Below are 25,479 nucleotides of genomic sequence, written 5' to 3' on the forward strand. Positions count from 1 at the left end.
ACTGTGTCTCAAAATAAAAAGGGCTGGGACGTGGCTCAGTGCCCCTGGGTTCAATCCCTGGTGCCAAGAAGAACTCTGACAGGGTGTGGCTCTGTGGCAGGCGTGTGCCTGGTCATGGAGGCCCTGGGCTCCATCCCTGACCGGAGGCTGACTTGCTCGGGCCGCGCTGGGTGTTGGAAGGAGGATGAGTCCCTGGTTTTAAGGAGCTCCTGGCCTTGCATCCGCTCCTCCACTCGTTCCCAAGCAGGCCGGTTGCCCTGTCGGGGTCGCTTACCTCACAGCAGGTGCCTGGTGGCTGGCCTGTGGAGCACAGACCCTGGAGTCCAGAGAGCGTCCAGTGGAAAGGTGTCCACTTCGCGTCTGCCAAGCTGGAAGCCTGGCCGCCACGTCCAGCCCTGTGCCTGGGGCCGACGGGACAGTTTCCTGAGTGTTGCCACCTAGGTTGTCCCACTTGAACATTGCTGCAACCCTGTGGGGCCAGGCCTCCTCCCCTGCCCATGGAGACTGGCCCCCGGTCAGCTGGCCTCCCTGTGGACACACAGACACTGTCATCGCACCTCGTAGCTGGCATGAGGAAGGTTGTTTGGGGACGTGGGGTCGACCCGTTTCAGTGGGGCCCAGGCCTTCAGAAGGGCAGGGGAGGGTGGCACCTCGCTTCTCTCTGTGTCTGTGGGGACGGTCCGGGGGCATGTCGTGCGGAGTCCTCTGGAGAGGGCTTGCTGCTTCTCTTCTGTGATTTTTACAGGTGCCTTTGGGCTTTGGGCTTGGTCCATCTTCATTAAAGGCAAACCACTTTATTGCTCTATTTCTTAGTGGCCACTAAATAAATCATCAGATGTATGAGTAATGGGTGGCTGTGGAATGTATTAATAATTGAGTGCCCTGAAATAGACTTTTGTTTTTGCAGCTTGCCAAGAATATTGGGAACGCGGGCTTCAACGACATCATGGAGTGTTGCCTCCCGGCGGAGGACTCCGTCAAGCCCAGGCCAGGCAGTGACATGTGAGTATGGGACTGGCGGTGCTCGTTTCTTGAACAGAGTCGCCCTTCCCCCGCGCCTTGTGAGGCGAGGCGGGGAGCAGCAGATTTGGGGCACCCCATTTGTTCCTTCTCTGTGGGAAGTCAGTTAGCTTACGTGGGTGTTTTTGTTTGTTTGCTTCTTAGTCATTTTCACCTTTTTCTGTGTCCGGTAGAAACTTGGTACAGCTGGGGTTTTAGGAGTGGCCAAGGGACAGCAGTTCAGCAGCTGTCTGCACATGAAGGTGGCGTTGTAGTGAGTCCCCCGCTGCTGGCCTGCGTGGCCCCTGGACGTTTGCCTCTGCTGTTCGTGCTCTTGGGCGGCTTCCCATCTTGGCTCTGTCTGGATTCTGCACCCCTCAGGGACTGGCTGGCGTGATCTGGGACTATGCACCATTCCCTCGCTGGCGTCTTCACAAGTGTAGGATGTGTTGTTTCCTCCAAGAAAAAGTATGTGTTTGATTGGGAAGCATTAGTGCCTGCCGTGCATGCAGAGGGCCTCCGAGGCAACATGCACCCCCCGGGAATTTTCTCGCCATCTTATCAAGGTAGACATCACCCCAACCAGCTGTCTTTAAGAGGTGGACAGGGAGACTCTCAGGCCACTGCAATGCCTGTCCTGCACCTAGAACTCAGCTGTTTCTGAAGATGGCCTGTCTGCCCAAAGAGGGCTCAGGGCTGGTTTACCAGTGAGGAGACCTCTCTCTTTGTTCTTGGTTCTGCCTACTATGCATTTGCATAGGGAGGCTGTGTCCAGGTGTCCTGGAGGAGAGGGAAAAGCCAAAAAGATGTAATGGGAGAAAGCACACAAATCCAACTTCAGAGACAGCGTTTTCCTTGGAATAAACCTGATATGAGTGACAGCATGGGTCCTCCTAAACAGCGTGAAACCCACTCTTTATGAGTGGGGTTGCAAGCCAGGTGCCGTGGCACAAGCCTGTAATCCTACTGGTTCAGGAGGCTGAGACAGGAGGATCGTGAGTTCAGAACCAGCCTCAGCAACTTATGGAGGCCCTATGCAACTCAGTGAGACCCTCTTTTTAAATAAAATACAAAAAAGTGCTAGGGCCATGGTCCCCGAGTTCAATCCCCTGTGGGTTTATAGGTAGGTGGAAGTAGACAGGCCATTTTAAAAGCAGAGAATTGAGATTTCTGTACCATCTCGTGGGGCATGTATTTGGGAACTGAGGCTGCGGAGTCTTTTGTGTCCTGCAACTTGACAGCTGAGGAAGCAGAACTATGCAAAGGGAATGGATAGGACACTCAACCCTCATTGGCTCCTGGTGTTGGGTGTCTTGGGTGAGCCTCTCAGGGGCGTTAGATTATAGTCAGTTTGTGCTTGGTCCTGTAACCAGCTGTTGGTGGCCTAGCATTCCCTTGAGATGGGTCAGGTGTGGTTTTAGATTCAAGGCACAGGCTTACAAAGGTCCTCTCCTCTCCATCTGAGGATCCGAGTTTCAAATCTGTTTTCTTACCCAGACCTGGATAGGCATGAGGGACACAGCCAGCCCGGTCCTTCCTGGGTCACAGGGCTTTTTTGTGTGTGAATTATAATTACACATAATGGCAGGCTTTACTGTGATGTGTTCACACCTGTGCATGGCATAAGGTGACCTACTCATTCCCCCACACCTCCCCCTTCCTCCCCCTCAGTCCCCACCCTTTGCTGATCTTCTCTCTCTTTCCATGAGATCCCTCTCTTTTCCCTTCGTCTCTCTGGCCTCTACGTGTAAGAGAAAACATTTGACCCTTGACTTTCTGGCTTATTTAGCATGAGGTTCACCATTTCCAACCCATTTTCCTGCAAGTGACATAATCTCATTCTTCTTCAGGCGGAAACTCCATTGACTATATACACCACATTTTCTTTGGCCATCCTTGGAGGACAGACACCGAGGCTGGTTTCATACCTTAACTCTTAGGAACTGTGCTGCTGTAAACATGGTGGGCGTGTGTTGCTATAGCATGCTGACTTTAATTCTTCCATAAAAAACACCAAAGAACGGTACAACTGGGTCATACGGTGGTTCCATTCCTCGTCTTTGAGGAGCCTCCACAGTGAATTCCACAGTGCTTGTACTCGTTTACAGTCCTGCCAACGAGTCTTCCTCTTTCTCTGCATCGATAATTACCATTCTAACTGGAGTACGATGAAATCCCAGAATAGTTTTGATTGGCATTTCCCTGATTGATAAAGATGTTGAACATTTTTTGGTGTATTTGGCCATTTGTATTTCTTCTTTTGAGGGATATCTGTTTAGTTTTTTTGCTCTCTCATTGAATTGGGATATTTGTTTCTATTTTTGATGGGGTTCTTTTTAGCTTTTTATGTATTCTGGATATTCATTTTTTAACTTTTTCATTTGTTCTTTTTAGTTACACATGACAGTAGAATGTAGTTTGACATATTACGTATACATGGAGTCTAACTTTCCATGCTTTTGGTTGTACATGATGTGGAGTTACAGTGGTCATGTATTCATATATGAACACAGGAAAGTGATGTCTGATTCATTCCACTGTCTTTCCTATCCCCATAGCCCCTCCCTTCCCTTCATTCCCCTTTGTCTAATCCAGTGAACTTCTATTCTTAGTGTGTTCACATCTGCATGTCAGAGAGAACATTTCACCTTTCATTGTTTGGGACTAGCTTATTTCACTTAGTATGACAGTCTCCAGTTCCAACCACTTACTGGCAAATGCCATATTTCATTAGAAGTCTTTGAATTTGATGCCATCCCATACATTGATTCTTGGGTTTTTTGTTTTTTTTTTCTATTGATGAATGCCTTGCCTGTTTCTATATGTTGGAGTGTTGACTGTATGTTTTCTTCTAGCAGTTGCAGTTCCTGGTCTAGTTCTTAGATCTTTGATCTACTTTAAGTTGATTTTCGTGCAGGGTAAGAGATAAGGATCTAGTCTTATTCTTCTTCGTATAGATAACTAGTTTTCTTAGCACCATTTGTTATAAAGGCTGTCTTGGAATGCCTGTAATCCCAGTGACTAGGGAGGCTGAGGCAGGGGGATTGCAAGTTCAAAGCCACCCTCAGAAATTTGGCAACTCCCTAAACAACTTAGTGAGACCCTGTATCAAAAGGGCTGGGGATGTCGCTCAGTGTTTAAGTGCCCTTGGGTTCAATCCCTGGTCACATCCCCTCCTCACCCGCCCCCTGCAAAAAAAAAAAAAAAAAAAAACCCAAAAGGCAATCTCTCTCTCCATTGTGTCTTTGGGGTGCCTTTGTCAAGGGTCAGATGACGGTTTCTGTGTGGGTTTGCCTGTGTCTTCTATTTCATTGGTCTGCGCCTCTGTTTTGACCCCAGTACCATGCTGTTTTGTCACCTTGGCCCAGTAGTGTGACTTGAAGTGGAGTGTTACTCCAGCCCTGCTCTTACTGTTCAGAACCTATTCTGTGTCTTTCATCTTCCTGTGAATTTTAGGAATGTTTTTTCTAGTTCGGTGAAGAATGTCATCAGTATTTTGATGGGGGTTGCACCGAGTCTGGGTACAGCGTTGGGAGATTCAGCCGTTTTAACAGCATTCATTCCACCTGTCCAAGAACAAGGAAGGACTTTCCATCTTCTAATGTCCTCAGTTTATTTCTTCAGTGTTCTGTAGTTTTCACTGTGGTGGTCTTTCACCTCCTTGGTCAAATTTATTCCCAGGTTTGTTTATTTTTGAGGCTATTGGGAATGGAATATTTTTTTCTAATTCCTTTTTCAGTGGATTCATTATTGGCGTGCAGAAAACCTATTGATTTTTATATGTTGATTCTGTGTCCTGCTACCTTGCTGAATTTGTAATCTCTAAAAGTCTTCTGGAGGAGGTTTTTGGGTCTAAGTGTGGGAATACTTTATCTGTGAACAGTGATAGTTTAATTCTTTCCTTTCTAGCTGTGCTTTCTGTTCCTTTCTCTTGTGGGGTAGGTTCTTTAACTTCTCTGGGCCTCAACCCCAAGTGCCTCTAATATCAAAAGGGAAGCCACTGACCTCACAGGTGTTGGGAAATGAGTGACGTGGTTGGGACTGGGTGTTGGTGCTGGCTGCTCTGCCTGCTGTTCATTGTGTGGGTGGCAGGGCCACGTGGGTGCCCTGTGTTGACGCCGCACACCTGGTGAAAGGCGGGCCCCTTCAGTTAGACTATGCAGAGGTGAACCCACCCTACGGGATAGCTGGGGATCCGGCTTAAATGCAGGAAGCGTCCTGGCCCAGTGTGCCAAGTTCAGTCACAGCTGTTGATTGACACCTGGTCTCTCTGCTGCTTCTCTCACATGGAGGTTGTCAGTCCCCTGGAGTGCTGTAATGTTGTCCAATTTGAACAAAGCAGGTGATAATAATTTCTTTCAAGTACGAGGACTTTCCTTATAAAGCAGACCCCTCGTCTGTTCTGGGGCTGCATGAATCTAAGACAAACACCCCTGGTTTGGAACATTTCCACATCAATGTTCTGTCCGCAGAACCCCTCCCCCACTCTGCACTGTTACTAAGGGAGTTTCCACAGCCCCCCTTTTTTCTTTTTCTCATAACAGGGTAGATGCCTCGTATAAGGGTGAGACGATGCCCACTGTTCAGTTGAAAGAATCGCAGGGCTCTGTCTGCTCCTGTCGCCTTCAGCTCTATCTTGAAAGGCCCCGTCCTTCTTTGTCTTGCACCTGGGCTTTTATAGGATTGTTCTGATAAGTTGTAGGATTCTCATTTTTGTGTTTCCCACCACAGTATGCTGCTTGTGGTGGTCCCGTAAATATTTACTGAATCAACAGGTCAAGGGATTGGCCCAGCTCTGTGCTGCTTCAGTAAGGGAATACCTCTCATCTCAGTGAAAAAGAATGTGCTATTTCTAGCTTCACCTAAGAACAGCACTCCATCTGCAGATAAGTCTGTTGAAGGGGAAACCAAAGACACCCTCTCGTGGCCTGCGAATCCCCAGATGGATTTCCCAGGCGTGGAGCAGCCTAACTAGGCCACGAGGGGCCGGATGTGCCTCTGTGAACAGAGGTTAGAGCTGTCCCCGTGTCCTTCGGAAGTGCCAGGGAAGCCCCTGCCGTGTGCCAGATGGATGGTTCTGTTGAGCTAACTGCTGTCCTCAGGCCTCAGCCTTCAAATGCACAGGGACAGGCTGCTGCTCTGGAGCACAGGCTTGGCCTGTGGCATGGGTGGCCCAGACTCGTGCTGCCTTTGGGTCAGAACCACCTTCAGGGGACCAGAGCCCTGGGCAGACAAACAGTCCATTAAGTAAGTAAGTGGAGGGAATCCGGTCTGCCTCTGCCCCCACCTGGCAGGGTCAAGCCGTGACCGTCCCCAGTGCTACTGAAAGAGGGGAAACCTGGCAGTGGTCCTGTCACTCTTGGAATCTCTGTCATTGAGGGCTGCCCAGCCTGACATTCCGGCAGGCCGGGGACTGGGCAGGTCCTGAGCATCACAGGCTCTGTCAGTGGCCTCCATGCATGAATTGGATCTGCCTGGTGGAGACCCGGCCTCCTGGCCTGTTGGAGGATCCAGTGAGAACCTGTCTCCCTCAGGTCACCAGGTCATTTTGGCATCTCCATAGCAGGTCAGCAGCATGGGGGGGAGGGGCAGTGTGCTGGGGGACACTGAGGATTGAGCCTCAAGTGAGGCCCTGCAGATGGGCAGACTGAGGACAGAAGCGAGAGGTGCCTGGTGCCCCTGGAAGTCCCTCCTGGGCTGTGACACTCAGAGCTGGTGCTCTGGAACAAGGTTTCCTCTCCAGCCAGAAACCTGCCCCACTGCTGCAGCCTGTCCAGGAGCAACGTGGGCCCAGCAAGGGCCTCAGGGCCCGGCCAATGTGGGAAGAGACCCTGCCCTATGGCTTGGTCTGGATTTGTGGGGGTCCCTTCCTGGATAGTTCTTTCTCCAGGGACCCCCAGACAGGTAAACTCTATTCTCTGCTTGGAGTTCCATCTCACAGGGTACCCCTGAAGGAGGACAAGTTGTCCTGTGTGGCCCTGGTACAGGTAAAGAAAGCCCGTGGCTACTCCAACAGCCGCAGGCCGTCCCTATATAGTAGGCGGCTGAGAGAGGGACGTCAGGAGAGAGCATATAGAAATGCCAGTCCAGCGAGGAGCAGGTATAGCTCTCGCAGGGTAGGCCGCTGTGTTCCCGCTTGGTTCTTGTCCTGTGAGGACTCTAGAGGTCATGTGGTCAATGGCTCTTGACCTTCAGCGAGAACCAAGACCACCAGGTTACCTGGCCCTCCTCCAGTTTCTGTTCCCAGGGACCGGGTTGTCTGCATCTTGTACCCACAGCGGGGTGGTCTGGGCCCTTGCTCAGGGAAGTACCACCTGTAGACATTTGATGGGAAGTCAGAGAAGCGCTCTCTCCCTCCGTTCCTTACACTGGAGCCTAAGAGGAACAGGAGAGCGTGAGACTGCAGGCTCCGTTGGCTCAGGAGGTATCAGCCTTGTGTTTCTCTCTGCGACTGGAGCCCCTGCCCTCCCCTGAAAGCCTGGAGCTGACCCATCCACTCATAAACCCCGGTGTACTTGAGCCAGGACCCCCCAGTGTTGATGAGGGCCTTGGGGACTGAGCAGCGGTGGATGCGGGTGGGGTTGGCACAACCCTGAGCTGTGAAGAGCCGGCTGGGGCCTGTGTGCCTGGCCACCTTCCTCCGCATTCAGCGCTGACTCTACAGTAACTACAGCTGGCGAGTCCAAAGTGCTGGCTCAGTGCTTGGGAGCACTGTCTCCTTCCGTCCTGCAGAGCCACACGAGGCAGCCCTGGCCTTGGTTTTACTCCACAGTGAGTCACTCGGCGCAGTCACACAGAGGGATGCGGTCAGCCCCTTGGGAGTCTGACCGTCTGGCCCAGACCCTCCTGACGTCCAAGCCGACTTGTCCTGGGGGCAGTGCAGGCCCTTCCTTTCAGTCACCTCCCTGCCCAGCCCACGGAAAGTTCATTTCATACCTTCCTGACATGGGCAGGAGGGACCAGGGAATCGGGTCTTGTCAGGCTGTTCTATCTGTGTGTCTGTTGACAGTGGAAATTGGCTTTTGTGACCTTTTTTTTTTTTTAGCAGTTTTATTGAAATATAATTTATGCCTTTGAAAGTTGCACAATCTAGTGGTTTTTAATGTATTTACAGATTTTGTGCCCACTGCCACAGTCAATTTTGTTTTATTTTTTACTTATTTCTTTGAGGTGGGGGTCTCATCAAGTTGCCCAGGCTGGCCTTGAACTCGATGATCTTCCTGCCACGACCCACCGAATAGTTGGGATTACAGGCATGCACCACCCCATCCAGCTCACAGTTTCAGATTTTTTTTTACTCCAAACGAAACCCTGTACCCATGATCCCTGGCCTACTGAGGTCCCCTGTGCGTCCACCTGGGCAGCCTGCTTCCCACCTCTACACATTGGCCAGTCTGGACATCTCCGTCTGTAGATTGTGCGGCATCTGTCCGTGCTGGCGTAGGACAGCGCTTCCCCTGCTGTGCCGCCCCCCCACTGTGTCAGATGGGCGCCCTGTCATCTGTGTTCGTCAGTTACTTGGGTTGCCTGTTGCCACAGTCTGGCTGGGCACAAAATCACGAGCCACTCAAGCAGGAACAAACTTTATTTCCAAAATTCCCGCGAACGCCACGCACAGGGCCTTCTCCCGGGACATACCACACCCTCCTCCCGCATTTCCCCAACCAATGGGAATCCCCATGAGAGCTCCAAAGTAGCAGGCGGAGGTGGACAGCAGGGGTCTAGTATCCAATTGAATACACATCTTAACATAACCATTATCATCTCAATGGCTTGCTGGCGTCGCCTTTCAACCAAAAATGCCAAGCGTCATTCCTACTCTATGGTTATATATATGCTATGGCTCTCAGCAGCCCGTGGCATTTCTGGCTTGATTGACATGAGCATTTCAGCGCTTCTGTGTTGTCTGGTTCTTCAGGAGTCGCTCTTGATGAGACCTTTAGTGTGACTGGGTTTGGAAAGTGCTCAGCCCTCTCACCGGTGAGCTGCCAGTTTTCTTGATGTCCATCTTTCAAGTGCATCAGCACTTTACAAGGTCCTAGGACCTACTGTGTGCTCTGCTTAGGTGTCACCTCATGTAAGGATGACACTGCTGTGAGGATGTGTTGGGTGCACTTTCACAAATGAGAGAGCGTGAGGCCTAAGGTGAGTATTAGTTCAAGTTTAAATGCTCGGCATGCGGTTACAGTGGGATTTGAACCCGGTGCTGCCTTTCCAGGCTTCTTGAGTAGGGTGGTGTCTGAGCACAGGCCAGAACAGAGAGCACACAGAAGAGGGGCAGTTCCCTTTGGTTCATCTGACAGGAAATGGCTTTGAGGCACACTGACATGGAGTCCATGGCCCCTGGGCAGGTGGGCAGGCAGGCAAACTACCAGGGAGACTCTGAACAGAGGGCAGGCCTGCAGAGGTGGCCCAGGAACAGCAATGGGAGGGACATGGATCACGGCAGAGAAGGACACAAGCATGTTGTGGAGAGGGTGTGGGTGGGAAAGGTGCAGACGCGGGCATGAGTGGCAGGGGCAGCAGCACCGGGAGGTCGGAGCATGGAACTTCAGGGTGAGGCAGGGGCAGCCGCTGAGAGAGCATGGGGGGTCGCCCACCTGGCTGGCTGGCCCTTACAGCTGGGTCAGGCCCAGGATGCTGTGCAGGGCATTGACACCTCTGACATTGGAGACAAGAGACATCCGGTACCAGTAGAAGGAGCCCCAGGGTCGGGGTGATGGGCGCTTGCAGGTGAAGCACCGCTTTGCCACCAGCGCTGCTTGGGGGGAGGGTGGGCAGGATCCTGAAGGTGGCCGCAGGTGGACTGGGGGGGGGGGGGGGCTTAATGGCTCACCGGCAATGTCGTGTGGTTTCAGGAATGCCAGGAAGGACTACATCACCGCCAAGTACCTGGAGAGGAGGTATGCGAGGAAGAAGCACGCAGACAGCGCCGCCAAGCTGCACAGCCTCTGTGAGGCCGTTAAGAACAGAGACATTCTTGGGTTACTGCAAGCTTATGCTGATGGTGTGGACCTCACAGAGAAGATCCCGCTGGCCAACGGACATGTGAGCGTGTGGCTGCTGCTTCTAGGAAGCAGAGGGAAGCAAGGGAGGGCAGCAGGGCGGGGGTCTTGGGCTTGAGGATTCACGCTGTGCCATTCTTCAGGAGAGCCGCACTCGCTCCTTTCCATAGGAGAAACTGGTTTATTATTATTATTATTATTAATTATTATTATTTTAATTGGCAAGTAATTACTTAGGTTCAGCATCTTTTGTCCTAAATGCTTGGAACTAGAAGTACTTTGGATTTTGATTGTTTTTAGATTTTGGAATATTTGTATATGAGATGTGTTAGAGATGGGACCCAAGTCTAAATACAGAATTCATTTTCAGTTCACATGTACCTCTTACACATAGCCTGAAGGTGATTTTATAATATTTCTAGGATCCCCGTGCTTTGTCTACAACCAATCACATGAGGTCAGGTGTGGAATTGTCTATGTGTTGCTCACCCCTTAAAAAGTTTTGTACTTTGGAGCATTTTGGATTTAGGATTTGGGGACTAGGAATGCTCAACCTGTGCATATGTTTATGGGAGTTTTGAGATGTGTTCCCACTATAGAATGACTAAATCAAGCTGTTGCCATGTCTTCACCTTACATGTTTCTCATGGTGAGAACGTCTCAGAGATGCATAACACGGGACTGTTATGAACTGCCATCGCTGTACTGTGCAGTAGCTCTCCAGAACATATTCCTCCCAACCAAAGCTTTGGGTGTTGGTTTATTCTTAAACCTCAAATGAAATGCCAACTCTGGAGAGCAAGCCTGTCCTGAGGCCTGAAACCGAGGGAGCACACCTGTGCAGCCTGCAAGGACCCTCTCTTCTGTGAGCAGGGTCAGCCCAAGGCCACCTGAGGAGTGCCCTGGGAGGGGCAGTTCCCTGCAGCCTGCAGCCCATGCACTCTCCTCCCTGAGGGCATGGGTGGGAAACATCCCCCAGACTTGAGGGAACCCTCAGGGGTCTGCAGTAAACCATTAGTGCCAAGGGGCTGGTGGACATACACTTCACCCCCTTGTGGGGCTCAACCGTGTCCTCTCAGGCCCACTCCAAGCTCCCCAGGTGGGGGTGTTGTGACATGGGCAGGAACACCTTTCTCCTAGTGACTGACAGGCTCCTTTAGATGTGAGCCGAGGCACCAGCAGGCAGTGGAGTGCCCCCTTGCTCTTCCTCTTTGTAGAGAGGTAGAAAGTTTGCCGTGGAAATTAGTGGGCACTCCGTACCGTAGAGATAAGTTTTTTTGAAAGAAAGGATGAACACTTTTGGAAGAGATATACACAGCTTCGCTGAGCTGGACACAATATTGAAGGCTGCCGCTGGAAGGCTACAATGTCTCCGTTTGGTTTCCAGGAGCCAGATGAGACAGCCCTGCACCTTGCCGTCAGGTCCGTGGATCGGACTTCTCTTCACATCGTGGACTTTCTGGTTCAGAACAGGTGGGTGTCTGAACTTCGCGCAGGGCGGGGGGGGGGGGGGGGAGGGCTTTTGTTTTTGCTCCCTGGGCTTCCTGAGGACGGCAGCAAGGCCTCGCTGCTTCAGTTGTGATGCAGAGATACTCTCATGTGCAGGTCTGAGTATGAGTCATGGGACAGAGAAGTGCCAGGTGTGGGCGTCGCACGGCTGTGCTAGGGAAATCCAAACCCAGGCTCAGAGCCTGGAACTCACAGCCCCAGGGATGTGTGGCTGCTGACCTGGGAGCCCTGGAGCAGTGGTGCGTGCCCCACCCCGCATCCTGTGCACTGGCAGGTTCCTCCCCTCGCCCTGTGGGTGGGGCTCCTTGTCCCAGACAGGATGTCCCGAGTAGGGGAGAGGAGAGGGCAGTAGAGGTCTTGAACCAGAACATTGGATCATGGGCATTTGCCTTGGGCTGAGAAATGGCTTGTGTGCTTTCTCTGGAAATGACCTTTGGGACGTGTAGGTACAGTTGACCAGGCCCTGGTGTGCTGTTCTGTGCATGTGCTTCACCATGTGCCACCTGCCTGGCACTGGAGTCCAGACCTTAAGGCCTTTTCCTAACCATGATTTGGGGGGTGTGTGTACTGGAGGGTGCTGGTTGAAAGCCACCAAAATTGCTCCAAGTGGCGTGGAAGATCCCATGATGCAAAAGCAGTGGAATGGTTTGCACTCTGTGTCCTCTGGTTTTCCCTACAATTCCTGGCAGAGGAGTAAGAAAGCAGCTAGAAAGTAGAGGAGCTGGGGGGTTGTCAACCCCAACACCCACAGGCCATTCCTGAGGAGCCCTGGTTCACTTGACTCCTGGTGGAGCCAGATGTCCTGTCCTCGGCACCAGCCCAGCGCCTGGAGCAGAGCAGGGCTCCATGGGTGTCGGTCAGTCCGGGATGATGCCTTTCCCTGTACAAACTTTCCAGGGGAAGAAGGGGAAACCTGGTTTCTTTACTTCTGGGATGGAGGGAAGAGAGCAGTAGAGGATAGATGAGGAAAGGAGGCTTGGGCGAGGGTGCAGTCCAGAGGTAGAGCACTTGCCTAGCATGCATGAGGCCCTGGGTTTCATCCCCAGCACACAAACAAGAAAGAAAAGAAGAAGAGAGAAGGTGCTCTGTCTTACATTGAAAAGTAGTTGGTTTCCTCCTGGTGGGAGCACTGGTGCCACCCCCTGAGGTCACATCCATCCCCACTTGTCTGTCCAGGGGCCCAAGGCTTTGTCCGCTTTATGATGGTGGTGTCCTCGTGTGGAATAGCTTGTCCCATGCCTGTGGAGCACATGCCCCTGTCTGGATGACCTGGTCTCATTTGTACCAGAAGAGCCTCTTCTGAAGCAGCCCCTTCAGAGGGCAGTTCCAGGGTCGCGGGAGCAAGAGGGCAGTTCCAGGGTCGCGGGAGCAGGGAACCCTATCCGGGAGAGCTTTTCCCCTCCCTGGCAGGAGTATCAAATGATAAGGTGGAGCAGCTCATCTGGCCCATGCTGCAGATGGACAGGATGGACATTTGTGCAGGCTGGGCGGTGGGCAGCACAGGTGAAGAGGGAAGAGGCCAGAGCTTCAGGCTTGCCCAAAGCTACGCTGCCCACCTCCCCAAGCCCAGCAGCAGCACAGCTGCCCCTTGCCTGGCCTCTGCCATCGTGGGTTCTCGCCATGATGTCCTGGGCCATGGCTGCCTCATCCACACAGGCACCTGGAGTATACAGGCACCTGGCCTCTGGGTCTTGGGGCTGACAACCCCCCAGCTCCTGTACTTTCTAGTATTCTCATGGGGACAAGATGGAGAAACTGAGTCAGATTCCGTCACATGCCCTGTGTCCCTGCCGAGCCATCTGCACCCCCAGTAATCCTTCTGTCTCCTCCGACTCTGTTCTCGGCAGCGGGAACCTGGACAAACAGACAGGCAAAGGCAGCACGGCCCTGCACTACTGCTGCCTGACGGACAGCGCCGAGTGCCTCAAGCTGCTCCTGCGCGGGAAGGCCTCCATCGAGATAGGTGAGCCACGAGGGCAGCCCGCCGCCGGGAGCCATGCTGCTTCTTTAAAAGTCAACCGAGTCTTGTTGGCAGATTTACTTAGAAGAAGCAAGTGATAAGCTGTTTCAAGGTACCTTACGTTCAGCACACGGGACAGGGAGCAGTGCCCTGGGTTTGGAATTGATATGCTGCTGTGTTTGATGGCTGTTGTTTGGATATTGATTGTAATCAGTTGCACGTCAACAGTTTCACTCTCTCGGCTCAAACCTTGACTTTTCCAATCTTGGCTTCTCTGCTGTTACTTTCTTCTTGGTTATCCACCAGCCCCCGGCGGTCGGGCCCACTGGATTTCAGGACTTGTGCTCCAGTTAATGTAGTGCTGCCTCATGGTATCTTTGGTCAACTGCCCCTCGCTGGCAGATCCTACTGGGGTTTGTCATGACGCTTCCTTTCCTTGCCCTTGGCTTTTAGCAAACGAGGCAGGAGAGACCCCGCTGGACATCGCCAAGCGCCTCAAGCATGAACACTGCGAGGAGCTGGTGAGTCCCCCCCCAGCAGATGGGTGGCTCATGGCTGGGGACAGCCAATGGGAGGGCTTGTTCCACCCTGGCACTTGTCGCAGAGTGGATCTCTGTCCTGGGTGGGACATGCAAAGAATCAGCCCAACCTGGGGAGAGCGTGCTAGGGAGTCGTAGCAGAGCAGTGGGCCGCCCTCCCGGGGTGTCCGCTGTGTGGACCTGTTGGCCACAGCTGGCCCCGGCAGGGCGGCTGCTTTGCGGTGCTCCGAGCTGGCTTTCTTACTTTGTTCCTCAACCCCACATCGTGTGGCCCGCCCTGAACCATCTTCCTTTCCTGTTCTTAAAGTCGGGGGTGTGAAGGAAGGAAGGAACCATTGGGGACAGCAGAGTAGGGCCATGGTAGGACTGTGCCACTGTGACTTGGGAAAGACCCCCAGGCGCTCAGCTGCCACCTTATATGTGAAGTCATTTATACCCCTTTGCAAGGTTATGGTGAGAGTTACTGTTGAATCTGTAAAGCACACAGCACGTAGATATTCAGTGCTTGACCCACGGAACTTTTGATAACAAATGCTACAGGAGTGGGCTAAGTGACAGTTTCTGTTCTAGACATTTCAGATCCGCATTTCGTGCAATCTTTGAACTACTCTATGACAGAGTTTCTGCTGTCATGGAGGAGGAAGCAGACACAAGGTCATATTGCTTCTGTCTGGCTCTACAAAGCAGTAAGCCCTGCTGCCCTAAATACCACTGTGTGATAAATTAGCTTCTGTGCACCTAGAATGGAATTAGCTGTCTACCTTGAGAGAACTGGGGAGATAGTTGTTCCGATCACTCATTCAGGGCTTCATGCTTGTTCTAGTCGAGAAGCTGGGTCAACGTAGTCCTTCTCCTAGTAGGGTTGAATTTGCTTGCATATGTAGTGCTGGTACCTGCAGGCTGATCCTTTAGGTTCCAAACATCCCTTGCCCGTGTACAGTACTTCACAGTTTATAAGCACCCGCTGGTGCTACCAGGATTGAATGTGAAGGTTATTCTGTCAATCAGGTAGAGGGGGATTAACTGCACCCAGGGGCTGGAAGGAGCTTGCTCTGGATGGAGTGCAGGCTCCCTTCCCCCTGGGCTGCCTGTCTGCTGTCTGTCTAAACAGCCTGCAGATCCCTGCCTCTATGCCCAGGGTGTTGGCAGCAGTGCTGACTGTCCTTTGTTCTTCCCAGCTGACGCAGGCGCTATCTGGAAGGTTTAACTCTCACGTCCACGTGGAGTATGAGTGGCGGCTACTCCATGAAGACCTGGACGAGAGTGACGATGACGTGGATGAGAAGCTGCAGGTCTGTGTGGGTCGCCACCTGTGCACAGAGCCCACAATGGGTCCTGCCTGGAGCCCAGGAAGAAAGCTTTCTATAGAGAGGGAATGTAGCTGCTCTCAGTGTTTAGACCCCCCAGTAGGTTTTGGGTTTATCTCTTCCACCACCTCCGCTGCCTCCCAGCTCCTCTGCACTCCACTGGAGAGAGAGGCCAACTCTGCAGTTGTAGGCAGCTCCCTGCCTGTACTTCTGGGGCTGCAGAGGAAGCTACTTACTGTGGAGCCCCAGGTGGAAGAGCCAAGTCTCCTCTGTCCCAGGTCCTCACGGTCACCTGGCTGGGCATGTTTGCCTGGCTGATCTCAAAAACTTCAAATGAAATCATTCCACAGCCCTTGGATCTCCCTATGTCTAACCCCTTCCTTTTGGGCTGGGGACATTGAAACCTCAAGAGAGGTTGCTTGGCCAAGGTGAAGTATGCATTTCCAGATGGCCTTGGAACCAGAAGGAGGGCTCTTGCTGCTGGTCCAGCTCTGTTCTCAGCACACACACACACTGCCTGGCACGTGTGGGTGGCCCAGGATGGCTGCCACCTTCACCCAGGTCTCATCTGAGAGTCAAGCTCGAGGAGCCTTGCTGCAAAACCCACTCTCGCAGCTCCCCCAGTGGCCAGCAGCCCTGGGAAGGGTTCCGGGTTAAAATGAGGGGAAATGGCATGATGAGCACACTTTCCTGTTTCGCTGTGTGACTTTCATGTTCTGAAGTACATTGAGGATTTACTAGATGGAGAGAGGATTGACACGGGTGAAAGGGAGATGGATAGCATTTCTGAAACCCTGGCTCATCCACCTGTACTGACCATTCCTTAGAATACAGAATAAGAAATTTCTTCACTGAGTTAATACAAAACAGCATCAAAGCAAGAAGAGCTAATTTCATGCTTACCTGCCTTTAAAAAAAAATTAAAAAACTGGAAGCCTCTGCTGTGACGAGTCTGCAGCACCTCTCCGTCCTGGGAGCAGTGGTAGAGCAGGCTGGTGCCCAGGAGAGCAGCAGCAAGGCTTGGGCCTGGCGTCCTGAAACCCAGACTCTGCCACCCACTGCCTTTCTTTTCAGCAGAGAGTGGCAGGTGTTTTGTTCCCTCATCTGTGGGCCCTGTTGGAATGGAGAAATCTGTGTAAAGAGCCACTGGCCACCACATTCTGCACCCTGAGCCCGGCTTGACCAGAGCCTGGTGTGGGTGGACAGTCCTATGAGAGGGAGCCGGCAGCTGATGCTGAGAGCCTGCCGTGTTCCTGGGACTGTGCTGGAGAAACAGTGGAAGTCGTACCCATTAACAGATAGGGGTGAGGGTGGCAAGGTTAAGTGATTTGCTCATGGTCATAGCTACTATTCTGAGGCTGACATTTGAAGTGCAAGTGGCATCTAAGCTTGTGAGTCATGATTGGATACATAGGTTTGCAGTAAAGCACGGGGAGAGTAGGAGTGGATAAACTCTTAGCGAGCCAGACAGTAAATACTTGAGGCTCCTTGGTCAGAAATGTCCGTTTTTATTGCCACTACTCAGCTTTGCCAGGGTGGTTCAAAAGCAGGCATAGACAGTATGTAAGTGATAGGACACAGCTATCTTTTCATAAAAAAATTATTTATTAAAACAGGGCAGCCCACAGGCCAAGGCTGGCTGACCCCTGAGTTAGAGGAATCTCAGGAGTTTCTGTGAATGTGGGAGAACACATTGATCTGGGGTGATCAGCTGTAGAGCTGTCGGTGTGATTGCCGCTAGGTGGCCAGAGTCATCCGTGTTGTTCTAAAACATAAGGTAGTGTGTTTGGAAAGGGGAACCCGGGAGACAGGAAGAGCTAGTTAGAGATGACTCTAGCCAGTAAAATGAAATGGCTCCCTTCACAGAATGGAGAATTGTAACTTGTGAACCATGGCTTTGGGAGCGGGGTGGGGGGAGGGTAGTGGTGTACATGGGTGTTTCGATTACAAGACACCAGAGTGGTTTTTAAATCCTGCAGCTCTCCCGCCACAGGTGAGAGTCCTAGGCCAAGTGGAAGTGGTGCAAGTGTGGATTTCACAGCGGCATTGCCATCATCAGCCAGAGGTCCCCATCTCCACCTCACACCTCTGCTCTGACATTGCTTTACAGCCCAGTCCCAACCGGCGGGAGGACCGGCCTGTCAGTTTCTACCAGCTGGGATCTAGCCAGCTTCAGCCTAATGCCACATCTTTGGCCAGAGATGCTGCCAACCTCACCAAGGACAAGCAGAGGGGGTTCATGCCCAGCATCGTGCAGAACGAGACCTATGGAGCCATCCTGAGCGGCAGCCCACCCCCATCCCAGCCGGCAGCCCCCACCACCACCAGTGCCCCCCCACTGCCACCTCGAAATGTCATCAAGGGTATGAAACTTCTTGGTCCCCTGCAGATACATTGAGGGTTTGGTTTGGGGGGGAGGGGGGGTTTGAGAAATTTGCACCTGCTTTGCCCCCAAATAGGTGACGTTGGGCACATATTTTGTAGTTATTTTCTGTTTGCCTCCTAAAGAAATTCTACCATTTTTTTTCCTTTTTTTAGAATGCCAAATGGTGGTAGAGATCTTTGATTGGCTTCTTACTCTGGGCAGAGACATGGCTCCCATGTGGTCTGGGTGATGTGGGGCTGCCCCAGGCGGGCCTGGAGTGGGCTAAGGGATGCTCTCTGCAACCCTTACCCACATACTGCCCTTCCTGGCCTCTATTCTTTCTTTCCTTTCTTATTTCTCCTCTGTCGGCATCAGGGCCAGCCTGTAGCACCAGTGATTACTTCTTATCACCATGATTTTCATGGAATGAAGGAGAAAGATACTAGTTTGGGGAACAACGTTCAGCCTAATCGTAAAAATACAGAATCATGCTGGGCGCAGTGGTGCATGCCTGTAATCCCAGCAGCTCAGTAGGCTAAGGCAGGAGGATCGTGAGTTCAAAGCCAGCCTCAGCAAAAGCAAGGCACTAAGCAACTCAGTAAGACCCTGTCTCTAAATAAAATCCAAAATAGGGCTGGGGACATGGCTCCATGGTTGAGTGTCCCTGAGTTCAGTTCTCAGTACCTCACCACCACCACCAAAAAAAATACAGAATCATCTCCCCCAGTGCTGTCAGTGTGAAAAGCTCACTCGACTTAACCTCAGCTGCTCTGTCTCAGCCAAGGAGACTTAACAGGTGAGATTTTTTGTGTTTAAAATATGGAAACTGAAATCCTCAAGTAGTTTATCTAAGAGTGAGGAACAGCTGGCACTATGCTTCTTGAGGGTGGGCCTACCAAGTGACCAGCTTACCCCAGACTGCACCTGACACCAAGGGCTGTGGCCTTCGGGGCTTCCTGGGGCAAGGAGGGCTGCTCAGTCTTCGCTGCTGAGCCTGGAGAGCCCAAGGGCCTCCCTAGAGCTGGTGTGGAGCCTGCGGCTGGTAGCTGTGGGGAGGGAAGTGTGGGGTGGTTCAGGTGGGCCCGTAGCCATGGGCCCTCACATTGCATGACATTGGCAGTGTGGCTGCACCCCATCTTGCCCCACTGTCCTGGGTATCACAAGGATCCTCCCACACAGCCCTGACCCAGGATTCAGGGGCCCAGGGGAATGATGTCCCAGGGACCACTGAGTCAGCCCTCAGCAGCAGTTGCATCCCTCTACCCAGACCCAGGAGCCAGCCTGCTCACCGCCCCTCGGCAGCCATGAGCTTTGTTGCCAGACAGCACGCGCTGGGCCTGATCCCAACTCTGAGCAAGGAGTGCAGTGGCCCGCTCAGTCACAGAGCACCTGCCCATCGCCCTCCAGGGCTGGCCGAGGCCATCTCAGTGCCCGTCCCCCCTGTGCCCACATCTGGAGAGGCGTGTCTATTCTGAAAGGCTCAGACCCAAAGCATTTGGGCATTTTAATTCCCATTGGAGGCTCTTACTGGCTGGCTCTGGGTGTCGGGAGGAGAGACTCCATCCTGCCCTGTTGGGTGGAGGAAGAGTAGTGAAGCTCTTCTGCATTTCCAGGTTTCCTGGAATCAGATTTTTCTTTTTCTTTCCATTCTCATCTTCAGCTTCATTCTTTCTTCAGGTGCAATAGATTATACCCCTCACCTGCGTCTCCCCTCTTCTCATTTTGTTCACACTTAGTCTAAAGGAAGCTCACAGCTCCCTTAGGTGTGGATGATCTTGCGCTGTGGCCGACCCTGCCACAGGAAGGGCGCTGAAGGCTCCTCCAGACCCTGGGCCTCCTGAGAGGGTGTGGCCTGTTTCACTGCCAGCCCCCCCCCCCCCAGGCTGTACACAGCCAGGGACAAAGGGTCACACCTATGCACTTGAGTAGATGGCAGGAGAAGGATGTGACCAGGGAAGTGCCACCTCTTTGGGGGTTACCTGAACCTTCTGGGTTCTGTGTGCCAATCTGTAGCCAGAGAGTTTACAGGAAGTCAGGAGAAGGTCCTCCCCTGTGGCTGACCTGCACCCTGCCTCACTTGTACAGGCTGGGAACAGGGTGCTGTCTGCATGGCTTGGGTGACTCCTATGGCCTGCAAGATACAATGGAAGGGCGGGGATGAGAAGTTCTGTGGTCCTCAAACAGAACATTTGATATATTTTCAGTTAAGAATTTTTACATTTCACCATCAGATTGAGAAAGCCAGCCAGGAATGTTCCCCGGACCATCTTTGGTTCAGCATCCGTTGGTATCTGTCTTCCAGGTCGCAAAGATGAGAGTAAAGTTTCGGGTTCTACTTGCCGTTTTAGAAGGGTCAGAGTGACCACTGATAAGTGAGAGGATCAATAACGCAGTGTTTTGTTTCTGTTTTTGTTCTGTGTGTGTGCACGTGTGTGTGCGTGTGCGTGGGTTTAGTTCAGGCAGCCTCCTCAGCTAACACCCTGTGGAAGACAAACTCTGTAGGTGTGGACGGTGTAAGCAGGCAGCGATCTTCGTCAGATCCGCCAGCTGTCCACCCACCGCTGCCCCCTCTTCGAGTGACATCTACCAGTACGTTTTTTTTCCTTTCTCCTTCTTGCCAGTGGGCCTCCTAGGTCTGGAAGGCAGGGGGCGCTGTTGGCAGCCACCTGGGGAGACAGCTCTGGGGCTTCACACCCGCAGGCAGACCGCACCGGCCCCCAGCCCCAGCACGCCCCGATGGCCCGCTCACTCTCCTCTGCCTTGCAAAGCATTCACTAGACCAGCTGCTGGTCCTCTGCACACCACCCCAGAGCTCTCATTTCCTTCAGCCAGTTGGTGATTTTCAATATTTGGGGACAGTCATTTTGGTTATAACCTGGCATGGGTTTTTTTCGAATACCAGCATGTGGTTGAAAGTACCCAAAGCCTTGTGGGGAGAAGCAGCAGGAAGAAGTCTTTCTCCCGTGTGCAGAATTGAGCATATCTCCCCGGGTCAGTGACGGGAGCCCTGGGCCCTGCCCTCTCTGCCCCCTGCTCTCCTGGGCTCTGGCAGAGCGGCACCCAGCATCTCTAGGTACCAGGGCTTCCAGAGCATTGGGAGTATTCCTAGACTGACATGCTTGTGGCTTTCTTAAAATAGCTAAATTAGCTGGGTGCAGTGGCACATGCCTGTAATCCCAGTGACTCGAGAGGCCGAGGCAGGAGGATCACAAGTTCAAGGCCATCTTGGGCAACTTGGTGAGACCCGAAAAAAACAAATAAAAGGGCTGGGGTGTAGCTCAGTGGTTGAGCACCCTGGATCCAATTTCCAGTGCCACAGGAAGAAGAAAAAGCTAAAATTAGCATCAACTGCTGAGGCACCCACCACCCGGCTGCACAGCCAGAGGCTCGCAAGAGGCCAGAGCCCTGTTTCCTCCTGTCTTGCCTCTCAGGCTGACCCGTGGGCTCCCCAGGCCTGCCTTTCTGCTTTTCCTTTAAAAGGGAACAAGGGAAAGGGGCACAGAAGGACTGCCCGCTGGGTGGCTTCGTGGCCTCACCCCACCTGGTCGCCAGTGGCCTCATTCCTGCTGGCTTGTCCTGTGCCTTACGTGTGAGCCCCCACCTGGAGGCAGCCACCACCTGTGACAGTGACCTGGTGCTTCGTCAGGAGAACAGGTGGAGGCAGGCTGGGCTGAGGATCCACTTCCCTCTCTTACCTGCTCTGCCCCTGAGCAGAAGCACTCGGCTTCCTTGAGCCCCAGCCTCGGGTCTGTGAAGTCAGATGATCATAGAGCCTTTGCCCTGCCCACCTCACAGACTGGGAACCTGTACCAAGTCGCTCCTCACGATCTGTCCTCAGACTTGTCCCTGCTCTGCTGCCTGGTAAATGGGTGGGGCCTCCTTCCTTCTGGGGATGGGCCTGCTCTGGCTAAGAGAGTCCTGGCTGAGCAGAACCATCTCCCAGGGCAGAGGCCAGGCCTGGACCCGGCCCCAACCAGCCTCCTGCTGCCTGTTCAGAGTCAGGGGCAGGACCAGGTACTGGCTTCCCCACCGGGTCTAGCAGAGAAAACAGGCCAGCAGAAGAGTTTCGATCGTGCTCGAGCTTCCTGGGTGCTTGACTAGGACCCCCTCCCTCCCTCCATAGTTTCCTGAAATGCAGGAGGAAACCCAGCAGGTGTGTTCCCCTGGAGACTCTAGGGAAGAGGACCCTGGTTGAGGCCACTGGGGAGGAGGTGGGTATAGGGCTGGGGCTGACTTGTCTCCTCTCCCTTCTCTCTCTGCAGACCCTCTGGCCCCCACGCCACCCCCTCCTGTGGCCAAGACGCCCAGCATGCTAGAAGCCTTGAGCCAGTCGGGCAAGCCTCCCCAGCCTGGGGCCTCACAGAGCAGGCCCCCGCCCCTGCCGCCCCAGCCTCCCAGCCGCCTGCCTCAGAAGAAGCCTGCTCCTGGGTAACACCACCCCTCCCTGCCTCCTGGCCTAGTCACACTGGCTGGGCCTGCGTCCAGCGTTCTGGGGGCTTCCAAGTGGCAGTGGGCCCCTTACTCATGCTGGAAGTCTCCACTGCTGGTGCCCAGGCATGTGAGATCCATCAGCTCTTGAGGGTCTTACAATTAATTCAAGAATATTTTTAACGGAAAATTTCTTACAAATGTATATCTTAAATTCACGTAGTGAGTTTAGATCTTCATTTAGTACAGACGCGGGGGTTTTTTGGAGTAAAGTCCTCAAGACAGGCTCTCTACGTTCTGTCTGTTGTCCACTCAAGAAAGGTCATCTTGCACATGTGGACCCTCAGCAGTGTGAGGCACGTTTCTTCAAATAAGAACATTTGCTTTGGTACACACAGTGCAACCAACAGAACCAGGACATTGCCTGGATATTCAGCCACCTCCCACCCTCACCCACAATCCTCGTGTCCGAGTGCTGCAGAGGAGCCCAGGTTCTCTCTCTTATCTGGGTCTTTACAGAGGGAGCGTCTGTTTAAGGGGAACACTGCTGAGAAGCCGGGGCCCTGGTGATGGGTAGTCTCATTGCTGGGATGGGTCATGGTCTTGGTCTGAATCAGGAAGTGCACACACGTGTACGCTGCTAAATGTACATGCATAAGCACGCGCACGTGCGTGCATTTTGTGCCTTCCTATAGTGAATCTGCGAGGTCACAGTTTCACTTGTTCTGGTGACAAACCACACCAGAACTGACTGAAGCGAGACACACCATTTTATTCTTCTCTCGTTGTTGGGAATCTGTTTGACACAGTGGCTGGCTCGCCTGGCTCCACAGCCTGTGCGACCTCAGCTGAAGACTCCCCGAGGTCAGGGTCAGTTAGGGTTGACGTGTCGGAGGACTGGCAAGGAGGCCTCCCTCACAGGTCTGGCAGCTGAGGCCTGTTGTCTGTTGGACCTCAGCTGGGGCTGTCGACCAGAACACCTCCGTGCCCAGCCTCCTGGGTGCTGTGGGCTTCCTCATAGCAGGGGGTCTGGGCCTGGACACTGGCCGGCATTGCTGTCACTAAGTCCAGCAGTGACAGAGTCCAGTGACAGTGAGGGCCAGGGCGTGGCGTGGCACCAGATAGCTGGACAGAGTCCACAGGGCCCTAGACTTCGGGGGCAGTTCTGATTTTCTACTTTCCCGTTCTCGTTGCTCCCTTTTCTGAAGATGAGAACCCTGTTCCATGCCTCCTCGGGTGATTGGTGTCCCTTTATGGAACCGCTCCCATCACTGCCTCCACCCCTCCCCTTTGCTCAAGCCCCTTTCTGTGCTTGGGTCAGTCCTGTTCCGGGAACCCCACTGAAGGCACAGCCTCTGGCCCCACGGCCACCATCCCTCACCACTCCCATCAGGCAGCCCTCCGGGGGTTAGCCCTCTGGGTTCCCCTCAGGCCGGCCTGTCCCCCTCTGCAGGCTGCCCCCTCCTGCTTGTTCTTTGGCTCCAGTGTGAGGTCTGTGCCACCAGACTGCTGCACGGATGGGCATTCCATCAGGTGCCATTCTGGCTGGAAGGGCGCCCTCCAATTCTGTGCAACTTCACTGTGTGTGTGTGTGTGTGTGTGTGTGTGTGTGTGTGTGTCTGTTTTAATTCTCTTTGGACATCAGATCTACTCAGCTTTCCTCTAAAGGTATCATCTTTTCTCTTTTGATTGAGTAACATAACTGTTCTGACAGCTCCCCCAATCTCAGGGTGGACCTGAGGCGGTTAAACTCTTCTCCCTTCTATCCCAGACCCAACAGTAGACCCAGAGCCCTCCATCTTCTGACTCCGCCCTGTTTACCCGTTGGGCCTAGAGGTGCTTCTGGGACAGGTGGGGGGCTACGCGAGCTGTGCACGCCTGTCCACCAGAGCCGGTCACAGGTCCCCGCCGCCCAGAAGCCAGGCTGAAGACCAGCCCCTGGCCTGGCTCTGCACCGAGGAGGAAGGGATTGCCCTCATCAGGTGGCCCTCTGGGCGCCTCTTTTCCCTTCCTGCTTTGTTCGCTTGCTCATCTTATCTTCTGAGGGGCTTTCTAAGTCTCACCTTCAGTTTTCCTCCTGGGTTCTCCATGTCTGCGCTCCTTCTCAAGTTAAACTTTTTTTATGGCACCCTGTTCTTGTTTCACATGGGATCACTTTCTCTCTCTGAAAATATTAATGATTTAATGTTTTGGAGTGTTAAGTGTGTGTTTTCATTGGTGCTTTTCTGTGTAGTGTTTCTTCCACATCGTTTTGGCCTCTGCATGACAGAGACTGTTCCAATGAGCAGTTCTCTGTGCCGTCTGTTTCTGCTGCACACAAAAAACAACTAGAGGACTGGTGCTATAGCTCAATGGCAGTGTTTTCCTAGCGTGTGTAAGGTACTGGGTTTAATCCTTAGCAAATAAAATAAAGGCATTCTTTCCATCTACAACTACCAAAAATATTTAAAACAAAAACCAACAACTGGCAGTTGGACGTGGTAATCCTTGCTAGTTGGGAGGCCGAGGCAGGAGGATTAGAAGTTTGAGGCCAGCCTGGGAAACTTAGCAAAAAATAAAATGGCTGGGTATGTCTCTGTGTGGTAGAACACCCCTGGATTCAATCCCCAGTCAGTACTTCAAAAACTAACCAAACCCCAGCTGGTACACAGGCTGGCTACACAGGTCTCCCTCAGGAGTGGTCTGGTGGGCTGTTGGGAAACTCAGAATTTGGGCCTTTTTTCTTGGATAACTCGTTCCCTGGCCTCTTGCTGGGAGGGTATACACTTTGTGGGAGTTGAGTAAGGAAATAAAGTCAAGCTTGTACCTAATCCCTCTTCTGTGGGATATGCCAACAGTTGCACTTAGTGTCCTGTCCAGGGCCTCTGCTTTGCCCTCTGCAGAAGCAGCTTCTTCTGTAGGTGGAGGGGGGGGGCTCTTTGGGGTGGGGTGGGAGTCCAGGACTCGGAGCCTCCTCCGAGGGAGTCTGGCAAATCCTTCTGTTATTGCCGCTCTGTCTCCCCTTCCTGAGGTCCTGGGCCTCACTGGGCCCACAGGACACGTGGGTGCGCTCCCGGCCTTTCCTGGGGGTGGCATAGGCTCGCCCTCCTCACACCAGCGGGTGGTTACATTCACCCTGCCAGTTCCAGCTTCCAAAATTGTGTTTCTCCTTCAGCTCTTTGTTCTTTTGGTTTGAATTTTTGTTTTCAGTCCTTTTCCTTGGGAGGAAATAGACGTATTACAGTGGGTGGTGGGGGGATGGTGCTGGGAATGGAACCCAGAGTCTGCACTCTGTCAATGATCTACAACTCCAGGTTGCTATTTTTTTTTAATATTTATTTTTTAGTTGCAGTTGGACAGAATACCTTTATTTTATTTATTTTTATGT

General features: G+C 52.8%; 1 protein-coding gene across 5 annotated transcripts in view; it reads left to right on the forward strand.

Moving 5' to 3' along the window:
- Positions 1-25,479, forward strand: part of Asap2 (ArfGAP with SH3 domain, ankyrin repeat and PH domain 2) — a 154,344-nt gene that overhangs the window by 121,252 nt on the left and 7,613 nt on the right. For 4 of the 5 annotated variants that reach the window (XM_027937816.2, XM_071601323.1, XM_071601324.1 and 1 more), the window contains exons 16-24: positions 908-1,002; positions 9,858-10,047; positions 11,392-11,477; positions 13,361-13,476; positions 13,927-13,994; positions 15,191-15,304; positions 17,430-17,682; positions 20,139-20,273; positions 21,947-22,112. In XM_027937816.2, coding sequence (XP_027793617.2) covers positions 908-1,002; positions 9,858-10,047; positions 11,392-11,477; positions 13,361-13,476; positions 13,927-13,994; positions 15,191-15,304; positions 17,430-17,682; positions 20,139-20,273; positions 21,947-22,112 — 1,223 coding nt within the window. The remainder of the gene's footprint in view (positions 1-907; positions 1,003-9,857; positions 10,048-11,391; positions 11,478-13,360; positions 13,477-13,926; positions 13,995-15,190; positions 15,305-17,429; positions 17,683-20,138; positions 20,274-21,946; positions 22,113-25,479) is intronic. The other variant, XM_071601322.1, reaches the window with a different exon arrangement.

Source organism: Marmota flaviventris, chromosome 14, assembly GCF_047511675.1.
Source record: "Marmota flaviventris isolate mMarFla1 chromosome 14, mMarFla1.hap1, whole genome shotgun sequence".
NCBI classification, from domain to species: Eukaryota; Metazoa; Chordata; class Mammalia; order Rodentia; family Sciuridae; genus Marmota; species Marmota flaviventris.